At 36.3% G+C, this 17641-nt stretch overlaps 1 protein-coding gene across 20 annotated transcripts in view; it reads right to left on the bottom strand.

The window, feature by feature from the left end:
• Positions 1-17641, bottom strand: part of dati (datilografo) — a 150938-nt gene that overhangs the window by 43754 nt on the left and 89543 nt on the right. Inside the window, exons 1-2 of one of the 20 annotated variants that reach the window (XM_066288736.1) lie at positions 1760-4327; positions 1336-1705 (exon numbers count right to left, since the gene is read on the bottom strand). The exons of 16 other annotated variants lie outside the window; for them this stretch is intronic. In XM_066288736.1, the coding sequence (XP_066144833.1) occupies positions 1336-1620 (285 nt within the window). In that variant the 5' untranslated portion in view covers positions 1621-1705; positions 1760-4327. 3 more of the 20 variants (XM_066288735.1, XM_066288737.1, XM_066288738.1) reach the window with 3 other exon arrangements.

Genomic DNA, 17641 nt, shown 5'->3' with positions numbered 1-17641 from the left:
TGAAGCTGTCATTCGTTATTTGAGGTGTTTAAATCGCTAGAATTGCTCCTGGTTACTCCAGACCGATAGTTCATGTTCACGGGGATGAACAACAGAAGCGCATAGTGTTACTCTAGGAAATATTTGTTGAAATAATACATAAATACAGAAAACGGGTACTGAGTATTAGTTTAGCTATGTCCACAATGGATACTTTTATAAAAGAGTAATAGGGACATAAACATAAATTTGAAAATCTTGAACGAATGTTGCCAATTTTAACAATTCGTTGGAAACTTTCCTATAGACGATTTTTCCTATGCGGAAAGTTCTCGATTTCGGAAAAGTTTCCGACGCGGAAAGCTTTTCAAACGACAGTTATGCTCGATTTGATGACGCGTGTCCCTTCTTCTGCCTGACCTAACTACCCTTGATGCGTTAAAACTCAACGTCATGTCTTACAATGTTGTTTTACAATTAATTTTTTACAACGAGGCCTGAGGTCTTAGAAACTCTTAAAACCTTTATAAGGCCTTAAATGCTACATAATGCATTAAAGTTCCATATTAACATTTCAAATAGCTGAACAGAAAAACAAGATTTCTTTGAGTGTCGGTGTTTGAAAAAATCGAGTCAACGACGTTAACAAAGGTTGGCATTGCAGTGGCTCATAGAGCCTCTAGGCCGCGCAACTCGTTTCATGGTACTTTTCTGCTTCTCTGGGTGCGCATTTTTACCATCCGAACCAGGAAGTAAATTTAATTGACCCAGCCATGTGGATGTATTATACCGTATGCAGTAGAGTGGGTGCCAGTCAGGTCAGCCTGTACACCTGGGTGCCTTCTTGTTTCATTACGGCAATCATGCCACAGAAAATGGGCTAAATAAATTAAAAAATGTAAAATTAACTCGAAAAAAACCTTCAACACGTCATTAGGGACAGAGACCAGGAATTGCTGCATTTAAAACGCCCATCCGCATGATAAATCTTCCCTCTAACTCTTAAATATTGCTTTTTTCGCTCTCCATAATGTCTTTTTTATCTCTGGGGACGCGCAACCGAAAGGGGTAGATGTAAATTATAATTTTAAGTCGAGTTGTCAGTGTTTATTGAGCATGAGATTTGAAAAAACTGGGATAACGAAGTGAAGTTAGCGAAACATAATTTTAAATGGGTCGGAAAGACTGTTGGAAGTTTGATCCAGAAAAAAATTTATGTAACTAAAGAAAATGCTAGCAGAGGAGCAATATTGACAGGACCCTCACATATCTAATCAGAAGCTCTTGTGTGTGTACTCCTGATCGAAACAGGATTTCCAAATCGTATAACCTTCACCTAGTTTATCCAGGAAATACCTGCTGATAATCAAATGGCATATGCATTCCCGGATAAGCATGGAAGGGAAACACCCCTCCTTGGCTTCCATACACCCCCGAAGTACTAGGCCCTGGATCAAAGCTAGTATAGGGGAGTCCCAGGTGGTTAGTGCCAGGCGGATGCGCCATACTCCCACTGTTTGACCACGTAGGAGCCGTCAAAGCATTATTCGAGTTGGTACTTATAACCGACGTAGCTATGGACGTAGCACCTTCGTTGGAAGTGTGAACCGATGCAGGTGGTGCCGAGTAAGCGGAGTACATATTAGACAAAGTTTTCCGTCTCTTTTCAGCTGGTTCAGGCTCCCAGCAGGCCAGATTTCAGCTCCATTAACATTTTCATTTCCTACTATGCAGTTGATTGAAAAAAAGATAACAACAGGTACCTATAAAATTATAAAACCTCATAATGGTTGGCTAGTACTTCTGCAAGGCTCGGTGAATGTAAAGTTTTTTAAATCAGGCAAAAGTGTGTCAAACGAAATAAGTGCTACTTTAAGGCCGGTTTAAATGCATTTTAATAGAATTATGTTATAGGTGGTAGTTTTAATTAATTCACTGGTTCAACGCGCGGTTTCGTTTGTCTTAATCATGAGAAAAGTGTTGGTCGTTTCGTTCTGCAATAACATGCGGATTTACAATAATAGTGCGGAGCTTTGCTTGGATGAATGGATGTAAAGAACGAGTAATTCTCCTATGATCGATTTTTAGTCTGACTTAAAAAAAAAATGGATATTTCTGACCCCGACTTTAGACTTCGTCTTTCGTCCACATATTTCATATCTAAAATCTAGCTAAATGTTCCCACATTCTCCTTTACAACGGATTAAACTACAATGCGCCCGTGAAGTAGGAGTTATCTAACACCTGAAGTAGGCGAAATGAAGCACTGTGCTGATGCCGTACTACGTTTCGCCTGAGTTATGAAAGTACCTGCATAAAAGGGGTTATTTGTGTGATTTACCTCATGGCCAAAAAGGTTCTCAGAGGGGTTAACACGTCTCAGCACTATCAGAAAATATTGACATTTTTCTCATGCAGAAAGTTCTTTTGCTGAAGGGACAGTGTAAAAAGTTACTTTGCTGTTGTAAGAGTGATATTTATTTTAGGAGAGATCTCAAAAATTTCTTTAAGCCTCGCGTTATCTGAGAAACTTTATATTTTACAGACGATAAAGATGTTCGATGTTTTCTGTGCGAATCCAACAACTTTGGGTTAAACATTTATTTTTATTACAAAACACTGAAAGTGACTGGTTTCCAGTTAGTTAACTGAACTGAAAATACAGTTTATCATTAAAAAGTGTCGTTCATTACACGCCCGAAAAGCATTTTCCCGTGCTTACTCGTCCAGTGTGCTATTTTCCGGTCTCGCATTGAAATATACTATTCCTCCAGGACTCGTTAATGAAAGCTTCGCATTTCTGTCTGAAAGTGTGTTCTAACTAAATTCCTTCAACATTCAAATACTCTCGTGGGGAGTTCCGCAGCTTGGCCTTCGTTTCTCCTTCATATTTTATCATTCAGTTAAATTGAAAAAATGTATATTTAGCCAGCAATGCATCACCATTTTTGAACACAGTCGGACTTGTTTCACAAAAAAACCATAAAAACACAATGATCCTAACTCAAAATATCCGTTGTTCGTTTTTAACGCAACCTTCGTGGAGCCACAAATATTTTCATATTATTAAACTATTTGCTTTAGGGCCAATAGATCAGAAACTGGCAACTTTATCTATAAGATAATTTCCTCGGAGCCCAAGAAACCGACCAATGATGCGCCACTATCTCAAAGTTTCTTTAGGTGCTTTCTCTTAGTTACGCGTAAGTTTTTCTGCTTTTTTTCCCACAAAACGTTTTTGCAAAGAACTCGTTTTCTTCGAGATTGAACTAATTTGACGTCTCCTAAAAATAATCGAATTCGATTCTAAAGGGAGCGTTGGGACGCCATTTCCATGGTACTCTACCATTTGAAAACTTACTATAGGTTTTGGTGAAATGCATAAATTCTGTGTACAGTACGTCTAAAGGATTAATTGGACAGCTAAAGGATTTAGTTTGAAATTCCTTTCAAATGCAAAATGTGTCGCTCAAATTAAAGTTCCTACAAAAAGGCGGACGTTTATCCAAATCAACACAAGTAAATGCCTGATGAATTTTCCAGTACCAGTTGCTTCCTTAGGAGTTAAAGAAATTAAGAACGAATTATGACCGACTCAAATGTTAAATAATAAGGTTCAATATTTCGAGGTAACATTAAAAAACAGTAATAAATTTAAATAACATGATGGGTGGTACTCATTCAATAACCCATTTAGCTTTGCCTTCCTATGCAAAGAAAGAAAAATATGAATTAACTCGTAAAAGGATGTGTGTAGGAAAAGATCTATTATTACAGTAAAACTGAATTGCATATTTTTATATTTGGTTATGAATGAAAACGGAACGAAACCGTTTTAATATGTGTATTTAGATAGTTGAAATTGTGACTTAAACTTGAACCATAGGAAATCGTCCACTCATAATTTTTAAAGGGAATTTAATAAGTTTGCATAATTATTGTGGAAATGCACTCATCAGCCTACACTCATTGCTGAAGTGAAATAAATCTGGCCTACTGAGGGGGTCAAGAAACATATCCACTCAGAGCACGTTCCCCATCACTAGTTTCACTCTCATGAGACTCACGTCATCACCACGATCAAAAAACGGTAGTACCCAGCCGTTACGTAACAGCTTCCGACACTAGTAGACGCACCACCGAACCGAAAACAACCGAATCCACCAAAAGACTAACAATTAATAAAATATCCTATGATATTTATAATTTTAATAATTGACGGGATATAATATAAATAATTCTTGCTTTTATTTTGCTCGGATTTACGCAAAATTGATACTTATGACTAAGATAGTTTTCGACTTCGCCTAATCCGCGCCGGTTCACATAAAATGATTATTTATTCGCTCAAGTGGTATTTAAATAATTAGTTGTAATATCGAATTTGGGTCAATTCAAATCAAACTATTGATAAAATGCATATTTAAACATTGAAATGCAGTTTAAGTCTTGCATGGGTGTTATTGACACAGTGTCGGCTTTATTTAACGCCACTCATTGGACGCATTGATCGCGTATGAGAAAAACAAGGATAGCATGCAGATTAATAGCCGAGATGCAACTTTATGTCCCTTTCATTTCTTTCATCTCACAGTGAAGCAAAACTTGTGATCTGCTATCATTTAAAGTGATCTCGCTTATTATTTTACATCTGTGAGTGTAGCTGACGTGCCAGCTGATTGACCTTTTCTGTTATCAGTCTTGAACTTACTCCTCCCAAGAAACGTTGAATCAAGATAAAAATTTCCGACGCCTAAAGATGAGTGTATCACTCCTATGAGATTTGTGCTTGAAGTGTTGGTATCGGAAACTCTTGGACGCATTAACAGAATTATGAATGTTGAGTTGGCTTTCACACGTCCAAGAAAATGCACGAGGGTAGAATGCCAAGATTGTGGAAATTGGTAATGTGTACAGGGTGTAATATACCCCCATGGGGATATTGCAGAGGGCGATACTACTTCGCAAAAAAATGAGAAAAAATGCTAATGCACACGTGGTTGCAAACGTCGAATTTTCAATATATAAAGTGGCAAAATTTCAATTTTTTTAAAATCACATTTTGCGTTCTCGGCACGTATGCTTTGAGTTAAATTTTTGAAATATAAAAAGTCGAAAATCGAAACAAAACTGTTAAAATGAGTGGAACCCAACAATGGCGTACTAAATTACAGACCGTAATGCGGAGACTGCACTTTCTTAATTTGCATCGATAGATATTTTCGCAAATTCGGCAAAAACGGTGAAAATGCGGAAATACTGCAAGGGCCCAGAAAGCCGAAGAATTGAAAAATGAATTTAAATTTGGTGTCAGAATTCGTACAAGGTGTTGAAAAAAAAAAGTTATAAACAGTAAAAGAGTACATGACCCAAAAAATCAACACCCTGTATATCGCTACTGATGATTTTGACATTTGATTGTAGATGAGCTTAAAAAACTAGGTGAACGAAATAAAAAAAAACTCAAAGGATACTTGAGGACAACGTAAAATATGAGGAAAAATAGCAAACTTCGCCATTTTGTTTATCGAAAATGGCGTGTTTTTGACCATGGATCTATTAACATTTTTTTATTATCTTGCAGAGTGCTATCGCCTCTTGAAATATCTCCATGACGATATGTGACGTCCTGTATATCGGGATCTCAAAACCTGTCAGAGATGCAGCGGCAGTTATGTGGACAAAGTTAAAAAAATGCTTTAGTTTTTGCCGATATAGTAAGAACTGAGAAAAACGGATTATTTACAAATTTTCACAATATTTTTATTAATATTTATTAATATGATAGTTCAACTCGGTCGAACGTAATGAAAAAAAAATCCATCCTCATAAGATGGCGGTTTTTAGCAGAGGATGCGAATTCTGTATGGCAACTTCGTAAATACTTATACACTTCTCTCATTCTTCTCACATAAATCTTATGTTTTTACGGCAAATTAATTTTTTAAACAGATATAAAACAATTTTCAATTTAAAAAGTTGCACTTCAAAACACTCAGAAACGTAATAATGATGGTCGTATATACAATAATAGATCAAAAAGGTTTTTTAAGCCTCCTACGAAAATGTTTCATTCCATAACTAATAAGGTTTTACTAAATAACACTTGTGATTCTGATTAAACCAGTCTAGCTCAGATTAGCCAGACATCTGACCTTAAGGCAGGCTGCTAGAAGATTCAAAATTTGGAAGTTAAAGGTCGTCTTTGGCACCCTCAAAACTCCTGAGAAGCAGGTGGATGTCGCTATCTTTAGTAGGACAAGAGTTGTCGATGTAAGAGAATTGCGGCAAGAGTCCATTAGATTAAAACTGTGGTTAATCCTATGTTGTTCAGGATAGGATCCTTGGCAATGGATTTGTATGAAGTGTGAAAATAGATATGTAGATACATAAAATCTGATTCCCTTTATCGAGTCGAGAAGCTCCACTGTATGACTGTTTCATGGGCAACTATGTTCGTTCTTGATATACAGGATGAGTTCGAAACTTCATATTTTTAGGACTCGATCGCCTCTTTAGAAGAGTCAAAATAATATCCAGAAGATTACGTGAATAGTAGACTTTACCAGCACTAACATTGGAAAAATGGAAAAAAGCAAAAAACGAATGTAGGAATCCATGAAACATTGTTACCATAAACTTTCTCTTAAAAATTGAACTCGATAATATGCGATTAGATTTTATTTATCTATTGCCATTTTGCCAACACCGAATTCCGAAAAGACGCCATTCCGTACGTGTCAAGAAAAGGTTTATGGCATGAGGATAAGCTTGAGTCGCATAATTTGGAAAATAACTGCATTAAAGAGATCATAACATTGATTTGAGCTAGTTAGAGAGTTAGAGTTAGTTAGAGAAAATACAACGTTCCAGAGAGGTGTTGATTTCTCTCCAATTTTCTCTCTTTAACTGTCGCTGCTTTTGGGCCATTATTAGAATCTGCTGTTGGAGCCCCACAAAGCTTTGTTTTTCAGAAGTTAAAAGCATAGAAAAAATTGCAAAGCATTTGCTTATGAAGCACCAACTTTGATCAGATATCCGAATAACGGCACCCCTTTTTCAAATGAACTATTCCAATTAGAATAAAAATTTTAAACCCTCCTTGCGCAATCAATGCAAACCTGACCTTTGCTTCTCAAACTCTGTTTTCGCATCCGCTCTGGGACAGTCCTCTCCTAAAATACGATAACTAAGGTCATGATCATTCCAAACTTCGAATTGCGCATATTGAGAAAGCTCATTCATGTTTACAAGTGTTGATCAAGATAAATTTGGTATGTGAATTCATACGCGGGGCGTCAAAGGCCTTTAAGCAAACTTGAGTTAATTCCATTTTTACTAAGTAGCGAGGTTGAGCAAATATGATAATTTTATATGCAAAATAATTAGTTTCTTGATAGTTTTGTCTAGAACTGGAATTTAAAAAAAAGATGTTACGCATGGCGAGTGCTCAGCTCAGCTGGGGAAAAATAGGCAAAAACTGAATAAATTGTGCAAATATTTTTGTTGCTATGGCACATAACAAACGCACTCATTGTTTTAAATTTGATATCAAACAAGGACGGGTTTAAAGAATCAAAATGGCTGCAGGTCAACCGCACACACATATTTTTGCGCCCGAACCAATAAAGCAATCCTCCTTTATCTGTTGATGGCCTAAAAGTCGTGTTCTACATTAAAACGTAATTTTTATTATCTTTATGTAAATAAACTCGAAATTTTCTTATTGGTCCTGATAAAAATTTATCAATTTTAAAAATAGTCGGATTCCTGCATGGCGACAAAAATTGGTCTTCTGATGTGTTAGCTCAAGTGATTCTCGAGCGTGCAGACTATTCGAGAGAGGGCAATAACGAAGCCATGGGAAAATAGTATTTTATTTGCTTATTATGATCGTAGACTAAACAGTACTGTTAGACAAATGGATTGAATAAATCCCAAACAAGGCAAAAAACAGCATAATACACGTTGCGAACCATAAAAATCACCTTTAATTGCATTTTTCCGATTGCTCCCTTTAAAGTCTTATAAAGCCTCATTAAAATACCTAAAGAAACTTTTTTGCGTTCGCGCAGAAATTTATATAGGCAATAACAAGCGCCCGACAAGATTTGCTGGCGTACGCGTTTTTCTATCTCCTTCTCTCTTCCTCTTGGCTGGTTTCTTAGGGGTCAAACAAAGACGCACAACTGGACAGCTACAACTTATGTCACTGAGCAGCGTTAATATGACGATTTCTATTCTACGGAACGAATTAAGCTTGTACAATTAGTACATTCTTAATTTCTTTCTGTTTTCGCTATATTTATGTCTTTATTTTGCGTGTGTGTTTTTTATTGCGTAAAAGAATTTAAGTACTGGTACAACTGAAGTGTGAATGATGAAACCAAATTAGGGCGCGCGCAGGTCGATAATGCAATTTGCGACTACATATTTACTAATAACTTATGTTGATGTATTTCTGAAGAGGAGCTGGTTGTTTTGGAACTGATACGTACCGTAATGAGGAATATGTTGAGGTTTTGGACAAATCCAGCATTATGGCCTATATCAACTCGAAAATAAAATGCTCATTAATATAAATGGTTTATCGGCGCATCTTTAAATGTTGTTAGGACTATATCTCTTTTCCGCTTGTTTTCGTCTTGACTTTGAGTACATTTCGGTCGCTTACATAATAATGCGCTTTTAATAAATAATTACTTTGTACTTTGCGCAATTTTGTTAAAAAACAAAATATCTCGACTAAATATTTTTTGCTGATAATGCAATGTGTTGAGGGGTATCACAACGTTACAGTTCCGTGGATACTGGAGTAAAGAGATTTGTTGCCAGCATGGAAACTCGACCACTTTATGACGTTCATATGTAAGAACGCTTTAGACCATAGTTAATCTAACTCTGAAGGTATACTGGATAAAGGACTGTTGCTTCAAGGCTCAAAACTTCTATATTTTAGGACGTTTTTTGGAAACAATTCAAACCACAGAATCACTCTTTCTATAATTATTATTTTTCGCCATGTTCCATATATTTAGTTTCCTTTCAAGTTGATTAATTTCAATTCTTAGAAATATGAATTTCTTTGCGAATCGTTTGATTATAAGTACATACTTTAGTATACAAAAACATTATAGCCAATGTACATACACCCTCTAGATATACACATATATGGTACAGTCAGCATACCTACGCAATCTGGATGTGTGTACAATCAGCATCTATATATCTAGACTCTGGATGTACATATGTATGCTGACTGGAGTAGGAATGGATTACAGAGTGTCTATATGGATGTATTATGGAGTACGTATGCATTCTGCGTGTACACCATGCATACCCAATTTGGAAGTAATGTGTGTGTTGGCTTTCAATTCGCATTGAATCCTATTCATGTTCCTGGTCACTAGGAACGATCAGTTCGGAAGCAAACTAAATATATGGATCATGATTCAAAATAATAATTAGAGAAATTGCAGCTCTGTGACTCACCTGAATTTCGTCCACAATTTTGATCTAACAAATTATGATCCTCATATGAGTTTGAAATGATAGCATTTCAAAAATCGAATCTTCAGGGATACAAAGCGACTCTCAAGAGAATTTTATTATAGAATTGCGTCTATCAATTCTTTGATCACATCTCAGTCCATAATATTAAATTTAAGCGAACGATTAGTCTGATTTAACTTATTTCACTTTCTGCTCTTTCATTTTGCCCAATTGCGGCTCCCAAGTGAGACTAACGAATTGAAACAGCTGAGTATGATTGTCGCAGAATTCAAGATCAAAAGATCCTCCTTTACGTCTATCCAAATATATTTAGTTTCATTTACTTTGAGACTAAATTTCTGGACTTTCGCGATTATTCACGAAAGATCAACGGGAAAATGTAAAAGACTGATCAGGATATTTTACGGTTTGGACGAAAGATTTTTTCCACTTTCGGAGAGATGCATCTAAGGTAGTCGTAAAGAGTGTTAATGAAGAATTGGAGTCTGTAAAGGAGTTGATAGTCAACTGGTCAATAAGGACAATAAAAATTTTGACGAGACGTAAGTGGTCTTTTTTCAAAATCAACTTAGATTGATTCGAAATAGGATTGGAAGGAGGTAATTGCCCAAGGCAATTGCTCTATTCAGTGTTAAATAGGGAACGGTCCAGTTCTAATTGGAGCTGAATTTCTGGATTTGTTCTAATTGAAGCTGAAAATAAATGTTCATAATAGGTTTAAGTTAAAAATATAAATAATGCGTTTAAGCCCAGAGCTGCCGCCTATTTTCTCCTTCCTTTCGAGGAATGGGGATTCTGTTTCTGGCATCCACATTTTTTGCGATGGTGCAAATCATCTTGTCCTTTGGTTGTGGTTTTGTATCCGTTATTGAATTAGTAATCTTGACTGATAGAGTGCATAGTTTCTATGTATTCCATTCTGCCATGTACCTCCTTTTGGTCGTTAGTATCAAGCACTCGTTGAGAACCCACAATAAACAATAGGCACCACATCGCTTCTTTCTCATCCTATGGGCAACAATAAATAATATATCACTCCCATCTAAAAGAGCACTTAATGCGATTTGACAACCCTGCCCATCCACATCTGGGCAATTCTCAGTCTCTCTCTCCATTGAGTATACCTCCGATGTTGCGTCTCTGTCAAGGTATGTTAGATTTGATCGATAGTCTATCGCGAATAAAAATCGATAATCTGAAATTCAAATGCAGATTACACGAGAAAGAAAAACAAAATAAACAGCGATATATCATGGTGTGGTGTGCTAGAACTATGTCCGAGTTGCATGGTAGAAGAACGCCTTTTTTGCCATCAGTGGCGTAGATTATCAATTATTGTATGTTCGAGGTACCAAGATAAATTAGTTTTTTCAATCCTGTTAATGGCGGAATTGTCTGTGCAAATTGCTTTATCGAAGGTTCTAATTAAGTTGTGCGACATTGTCGCTGATAAAGTGGTACTGGTTCACAATCAAACAGCTTTTTATGCAGCAAGCCGGTTCCTTTCCATTTGTTTGTGATACCGTATTTTTAGCGTGGTACTGGAGTGTGCTCATGTAGTGCGCCACTGGCAAATCCCACCAGATCTCGAGTGCATTAGAAAGAGAGGGAGACGCACGATGCAAAGGAGAGCCCCCCGATTTTTTATTTTATTTTTATTTATTTTAAACTCGGAGCCTTTTTCAAAGTATATTAACCCGGGACGGGCCAAGCGCGCAATAGACTTAAGTCACATTCACGCAGCTTGGTTTTTCAGCTGAGCGACTGTAAAACCATAACCTATCTCTACTTTGAAAATGTTGTTTGCAGGCTTAAAAATAGCATTTAATCTCGCGCTGGAGCCGTTGCGTAAAAAATAATAAGAAAACGACAATAATGATACATTGTTGTTCCACTTTTTCTATCTTTCTTCTAGTCCGAGGTGACACGAGATATGGCTCCATATAGTCCTGAAATTGCTTGGATTGGTTACCACCTCTTCAGCATTTTAATTATAAAAAATAGTTATAGGAAACTAATTAAAATCCGCTAACAATCCCACATGGACATTCCGTTAAGCAGGAGTTTATACTGCTAGTGGAATGGCTCTAATCCTTGATTTGGATTGCTTTCTGCGAAGCCTTTTAACCAGGAAAAAATTAGCAAAAAATGCGCAAGTCCGGCTACAGCGAGTTTCTTGAAGAAATTTTAATATTTTTATAATTGGTTCTCAGAATACTGACTATATGACATTTTATATGTGTGTGTATGTAGGTACTTCGGTATATTCTAGTATGATTATGTTTCCTTTTTTAGCAAACCGACTGAAGTAGGTTTCTTCGAAGGAATTTGTCTTCTACTCGTATAATTAATCATTTTTGTATTTGTGGCAAAAACTGCTGTTTCTTTAATTATTTGGTCTCGTTAGGACGCACCTGCGATATCACAAAAAATTCAGAATCAGACAGATTACGGAAATCTATTAATCTACGCCTGAGCACTTATTTTTGGAAATTATGTAATTTTTTAATTTTTCAAATTTTCTTTAACTAATTGTCAAGTTTAACGTTATCCCGCCGCCGTTTCAATGTAACATTTTTGTTGATACATCAGCTTTTCGTTCCTCATATCAGACAAAAAAACAAGAGAGATTTAATTTAGATTGGTTCCGGTCTAGTATCACTACTTATGAAGTAAATCGCTATGATAAAAAATGGTTTGTTTTTACTACTATTAAAGATTATTCATAATCTTAATAACTAACCTGAATCACTGATTCATAGTTGAGAATTAGTTCACGTAAATTCTCTCGAGGATCACTTTACGCCATTATTTTGATTAAAAAAAAACAATAACAAATCAAGGTTTGTTTGGTTGTGAATGGCATCTGTTTCCGATATGGCTAGGAGGCTACAATTGCTTCATATTTGTGTTAGAAAACTATCTAGATTTATTCAATTCCTTATTTTATCGGTTTCTTGAAATAATTCTTATTTTTTAATTTACATTTGCTATCGTAGTTAATTGCCTTGCATCCGTTTTACAGTATGAATACTAACGCTATGTCAAATTTACACGCGTCTGAAATCCGACGTCCGATATTCGAAAAATCACATTATTAGTTCCATGCCTGGGTAAAAACTTTAACTTTGAATTTCACTTGTATTATTCCTCTCGTTTAGGCATTTCAGTCCCAGTTGAATTGCTCTTTCCTGAGGTTAACTAGGAATGAGATTTTCCAGGCGTTGGACCGTTTAGGATCTTGAACTGGAATAATTCAAGTTAGAGTTCCACACATACACAGATGATCATAGGTTTTAAATCAAGTATGTGGATTTACCCAAAAATTCGATCTGGCGCTATATATACCGTGCACAAAAAGTCCTGTTACCTTAAAATATCTTTAAAATTATACAATTTATTAAAAAATATCTTATATCAAAATTGAATGAATTTAAAAATTCTACGATTCTGTGGCAACTCTAGCGGTTCAGCAGCTATTTTGTAGAACTGAAGAAAAAAAGAGGAAATTGTTCTTATGGAAGTGAATTTATTTTTATTGAAGGAAGTACTCAAAATATCCCTCCTGAACTATTTGAGAATGCGCTAATCGTTTTGTGATACACACCTTACTTTTCAAGGAGCCCTATAGGAAATACTGAAGGGGTGTCAAGTTTAGTAATCTGGAGGACAATCTATTTCACCTCCTCGTGCTATTCAAACTTCATAAAAAAATTATTAGATAGATTAGATAAAAAAGACAAGCCGCTATCACCCTTATTAGTGACACTTAGAAGGGCTTTCTAGATCGTGAAATTTGTCACATATGCACATGTTGAGTACTCGATTAAAAAAAAATTAATTCATTTGGTTTTCTTCATACTTGCAGTCGCCTCTTGAACCTCTAGAATTAGCCATAGGACATGTTAAATAAAATGTGTTAAGAATGCGAAAATTGATTAGAAAATTTCACAAAAAGAGTGCCGTTCCATAAGAAAAATCATAACTTCAATTCACTGCTGCACTTTATGGCGCACCTTGTATATTTTTGAAGACCGCATAATGGTAAAATTCTCAAACTCCTTCAATTTTTATATAAGGTATTTGTTAATAAATTGTATATTTTTCGAGATATTTCAGGGTTGCCAGACTTTTCGTACACAGAGTACTTATAGTATATAGCCATAATGAGAAACACGTTATAAGTTAATTTGTGTTAATTGTCACATTTTTGAAGATAATATCAGGTAGTTGGAGTCATCTCCAAAGGTTAATGATATTTCTTAGGTTTGGCTAAACAGAAGAAAAATCAAGACCTCCCAAATTTTCTCTAGGTTTTCCAGTTATCTGCTTAAAAAGAACTAATCTGAACTAACCCAATGTCTAATGTCAATTTAGGTTGGTGAATAACCAACGAATGCATATATTTTTATGTAGTTGATGGGAGGATAGTTGAATAATATATTCACACTGCTCGGAGGGGAAAACTTTAGTTCGCCTTTTAACAAGACATGACTATTTTCGACGAAACAAATTTAGGTGTAACTCAGCTTCTAGAGCCACGATTATTAAATTTGTATCGTCTATCACGGACTCTGATATATTCAATTCTTAAAATTGTATTGTTTCCCACTGCGCAAGCTCGTTGACAATGCCGAGACTGGATATTGGGCAAACGAACCTTGATCTAAGGGAACGAAACTGTCTGTCAATCTTGACAAAACAACTGTGACAGTAGAAAGGGGATGAGCATAAGATTCAGGTACCTCTAAACTACCAAAGCCAAAGGCTTGGGGGTGATCATCGGCAAGCAGTTAACTGTGATGACAGCTGCGCACGGCAATGGGAACGAGATGGGGCCTGAATAATTTATCATTCATTATATCGATACCAAGTTGTTATTGCCCGCTAATCCCCATTCATAATATCGACGACACTACTACTAACTCCAGAAAAAGACTGTTCGTGAAGTGCCCACACATTATGCACGTGTAAACCATTTTCCTTTCGGTGCTCTTTTCATGACGACTGGTTACGTGAGGAAATAATTGATTAAACGGCAAATATACTATTTCTTTATGAAATATGTAGGTCAAATGTCGTTTCCTTTTTCCTGTTGAGCAAACTCACTCTTTGTTAGTTCAAATATTCTGCCTGCAATGAGCAACGTTCGAACGCCTTGAATGTCGACGTTATTGAAAAATGCGACCCGAGTCTCGAAAATAAACTGAAAAAAGTACACAAAATGCGTATGTGTGTGTGTGTGTGTGTGTACCGAACAGACTTAAGTGAGGCAGTACAGTCACCCGACGTCGGATGGCCTTGTGTATAAAAAGCCACGGCGACAAAACACTCTGTTGAATAAAAAGTGCATAATAAAATTATAACATCTCAAGGAAAAGAGTGCGATGCACATTTGCATCAACAGCGCGATAAAAATATCAATGAGGTTTTCAATTATGCGTTTCAGCTTAGTTAAGCTTAAGAGGTAATTTCGTTGAGCTGATATGGCACTTAATCTCTTTCTTCCTATCAAAAGGGGACACAAATAATATCTACATGAAGATCTATTTCTAATCCTCACTATCTACTTTCATCTCGCAACATTGTCTTAAATGATCGATGAATCAGTTAATCGCACAATCAAGATTTTCAGGTCGTGTTCTATAGTTCCAACACCTACAAAATGGCGCACCTTGTACTTATAGTCATTGAACCCAAAGCATAATTATATTTTAAAATAGCACGAGTTAACAAGACTCGAGTTATTTTCTGCACCACACTGGCTAGTTGTTGAATAATTCTCAGTTTTTCTCGTTTCGATGTTTATATTGAGTTTTTAAATGTCAAGAGTCAAGTATAATAATGCACCGGAATATATTTGCGTTAACCACGTCATTATTGCTCAAGTTAGTTCGGGAGAAACTCACACCGGCTCACCCTGTATACTCCGGCGCAGATTGATTATTATAAAAAGAGCCACCCTGCGACGTAAGTAAAGAATATTAAAAACATTGTGGTGTTTATTGTGAAAATAAAAATGGCATTGGAATGGCTTGATAAAAGGTTCCTGACCTACGACAAAGGAGCATTGTTGGCAATCTAAATAAATGCCTTAAGCGATAAAAAAATGAGGAAAAAATGACTCATTTACTTTTCGAACAGTGCATTTTTAATGGGCTGTGAATATTCAACAGTTGGGGCCTGTGACAACGTCGTTCATTGACCTACATCTCTTTGCTATTAATCTATGCCCTCAGATTGTCTCCAATCGGAAATTCGGAAGGAACAGCTACGCGAGACCGCGTTGGGACAGCCTTAATATGCGATTTTTTCAAGAACAACTGCACCATTTTTGTTTTCTTTATATTTATCAGCAGCTTTGTATACCCAGACTTCAAGGTGGTTTTTATTTTAACTTAAGGGCAGACAAAGAGGACACAAAGTCAAGACCACAACCTACACTCTAGACAGGCCCATGTTATTACAACTTATCCTCATTTTATCCAACCTTGTTACTTTGAATGACGATTTGATTATCAGCGCTTTGATTTCCCTCAGTTGTCTGGTCAATACAAATGAGAAAAACTTCACCTTTTATGAAAATCTCCGTATAAGGCCTAACGAAGAGCCTCGGCACCGCAGAAGCGCATGAAGGTATAATATATCCGTTATCCGCCGACATAAATTAGTTCAGGTTAGTTTTACGAAGTTTTAAGTATTTTTCTATTAAAAAATCCGCCTTTTGGCTGGTATCAACCCAATATACTGCCCATCCAAACTCGGAAGGAGTTAAATCTCGGGCATTGGCCTGCTAAGTTCTGATTGGGCATTGTATGCCAGAGGCACACCCCACACACGCAGCTCTCGCTGTGGTCAGGCCATAAAAAACCACCTGTAAATGTTGTGTAAAAGATCAATCTCGAAAGATAATAGTAACTAACACTGCGAAATAGAATTTGGTTTTTACGCAATTATTTTTATAGTCGAGCATGGTATGTGTTTGATTGAGTCTTCAAGAACTGCCGTTAGACCATGAAGATGAAGAGGTAAAAAGTGTTGATTGTTCAATCCACCAAGAGTGTTGTTACTGTTTGCCGTTTCGCTATTGTGACATTTTATTAGATGTTGAACATCGAGGAAAATGTTAGGTCAACACGACTATTGTGTTCATCCCTTCGCTTCACGAAGCGACCCTTGCGTGGTGTCCAGGAGGATAAAAATGCACTGAAAACTTTGCTATTGAGCACTCATCACATTTCACCAGTAACTGATGACATCTCATCTGCGCTTCTACAGTGCAGACAAAACGGATAGGATTTGTTTCTTAATGGATGGTTGTGTATGCGATTGAAAGTGAGACTTCAGGGACTACCAACATCTTCATTTCAATATTTCTGCCACAGATGTTCTCTCGAATGATGACATATGGAGAGTGCATCTCCCTTAGGCACAAAGAAGAAAACAAAATTTGTTGTTTTGCCATGAAGAATCATCTCATCACAATAATCTGTTCTTACATCAACTGGGATAAGAAGATATGATAAAAGAGATTTCTGGCAAATATTCGCCAATATCGCCAGAAACACGAAATTCAGTAAAAACACACTGACCATAGATAGTGAATACACATTTGTTAAGCCATAATCCATGATCGTATACTGAAACATAATCAGGTGCCAGCTGGACATACACAGGTGAAGAAATTATTGAAGATCGAAGGCTTTTTCGTTATTTTGCTCGACATCTCGTGTTAGAAATCTTCGGTGATGAAGAGTAAATTTTGTTGTACATGTGATCAACTAAATCGATGAAAAAAAACGAGATGCTAATTAAGCATTTAATGAATCGTGGAAAGGTCATCCAGAAGAAATATATGTATATAATTTAACCGAACATTAGGAAATACGCGTTTAAGAGGTGAACGAGCTTGAAATAAGTGAGTAAATCAAAATACTGAAAAAAGGAAAATATGAGGAATAACAAGTCTTTTACGTCCTTACTTCATAAGGAACAAAAAATTTATAAATTTTAGGAGAACTGAAATGATTTTATAAGGTTCCGTTCAGCAAGAAACTGCCTGAAATGTTCGAACACTGTGCCCCGTGGACTTCCTGGCAGTGGGCAAGCCGCAATTCAAATTTCTCAATAACTTTTTTTTCGTTTGAGA

The sequence above is a fragment of the Euwallacea fornicatus genome, chromosome 12, assembly GCF_040115645.1.
Source record: "Euwallacea fornicatus isolate EFF26 chromosome 12, ASM4011564v1, whole genome shotgun sequence".
NCBI classification, from domain to species: Eukaryota; Metazoa; Arthropoda; class Insecta; order Coleoptera; family Curculionidae; genus Euwallacea; species Euwallacea fornicatus.
This window is presented reverse-complemented; position numbering and strand designations above follow the sequence as displayed.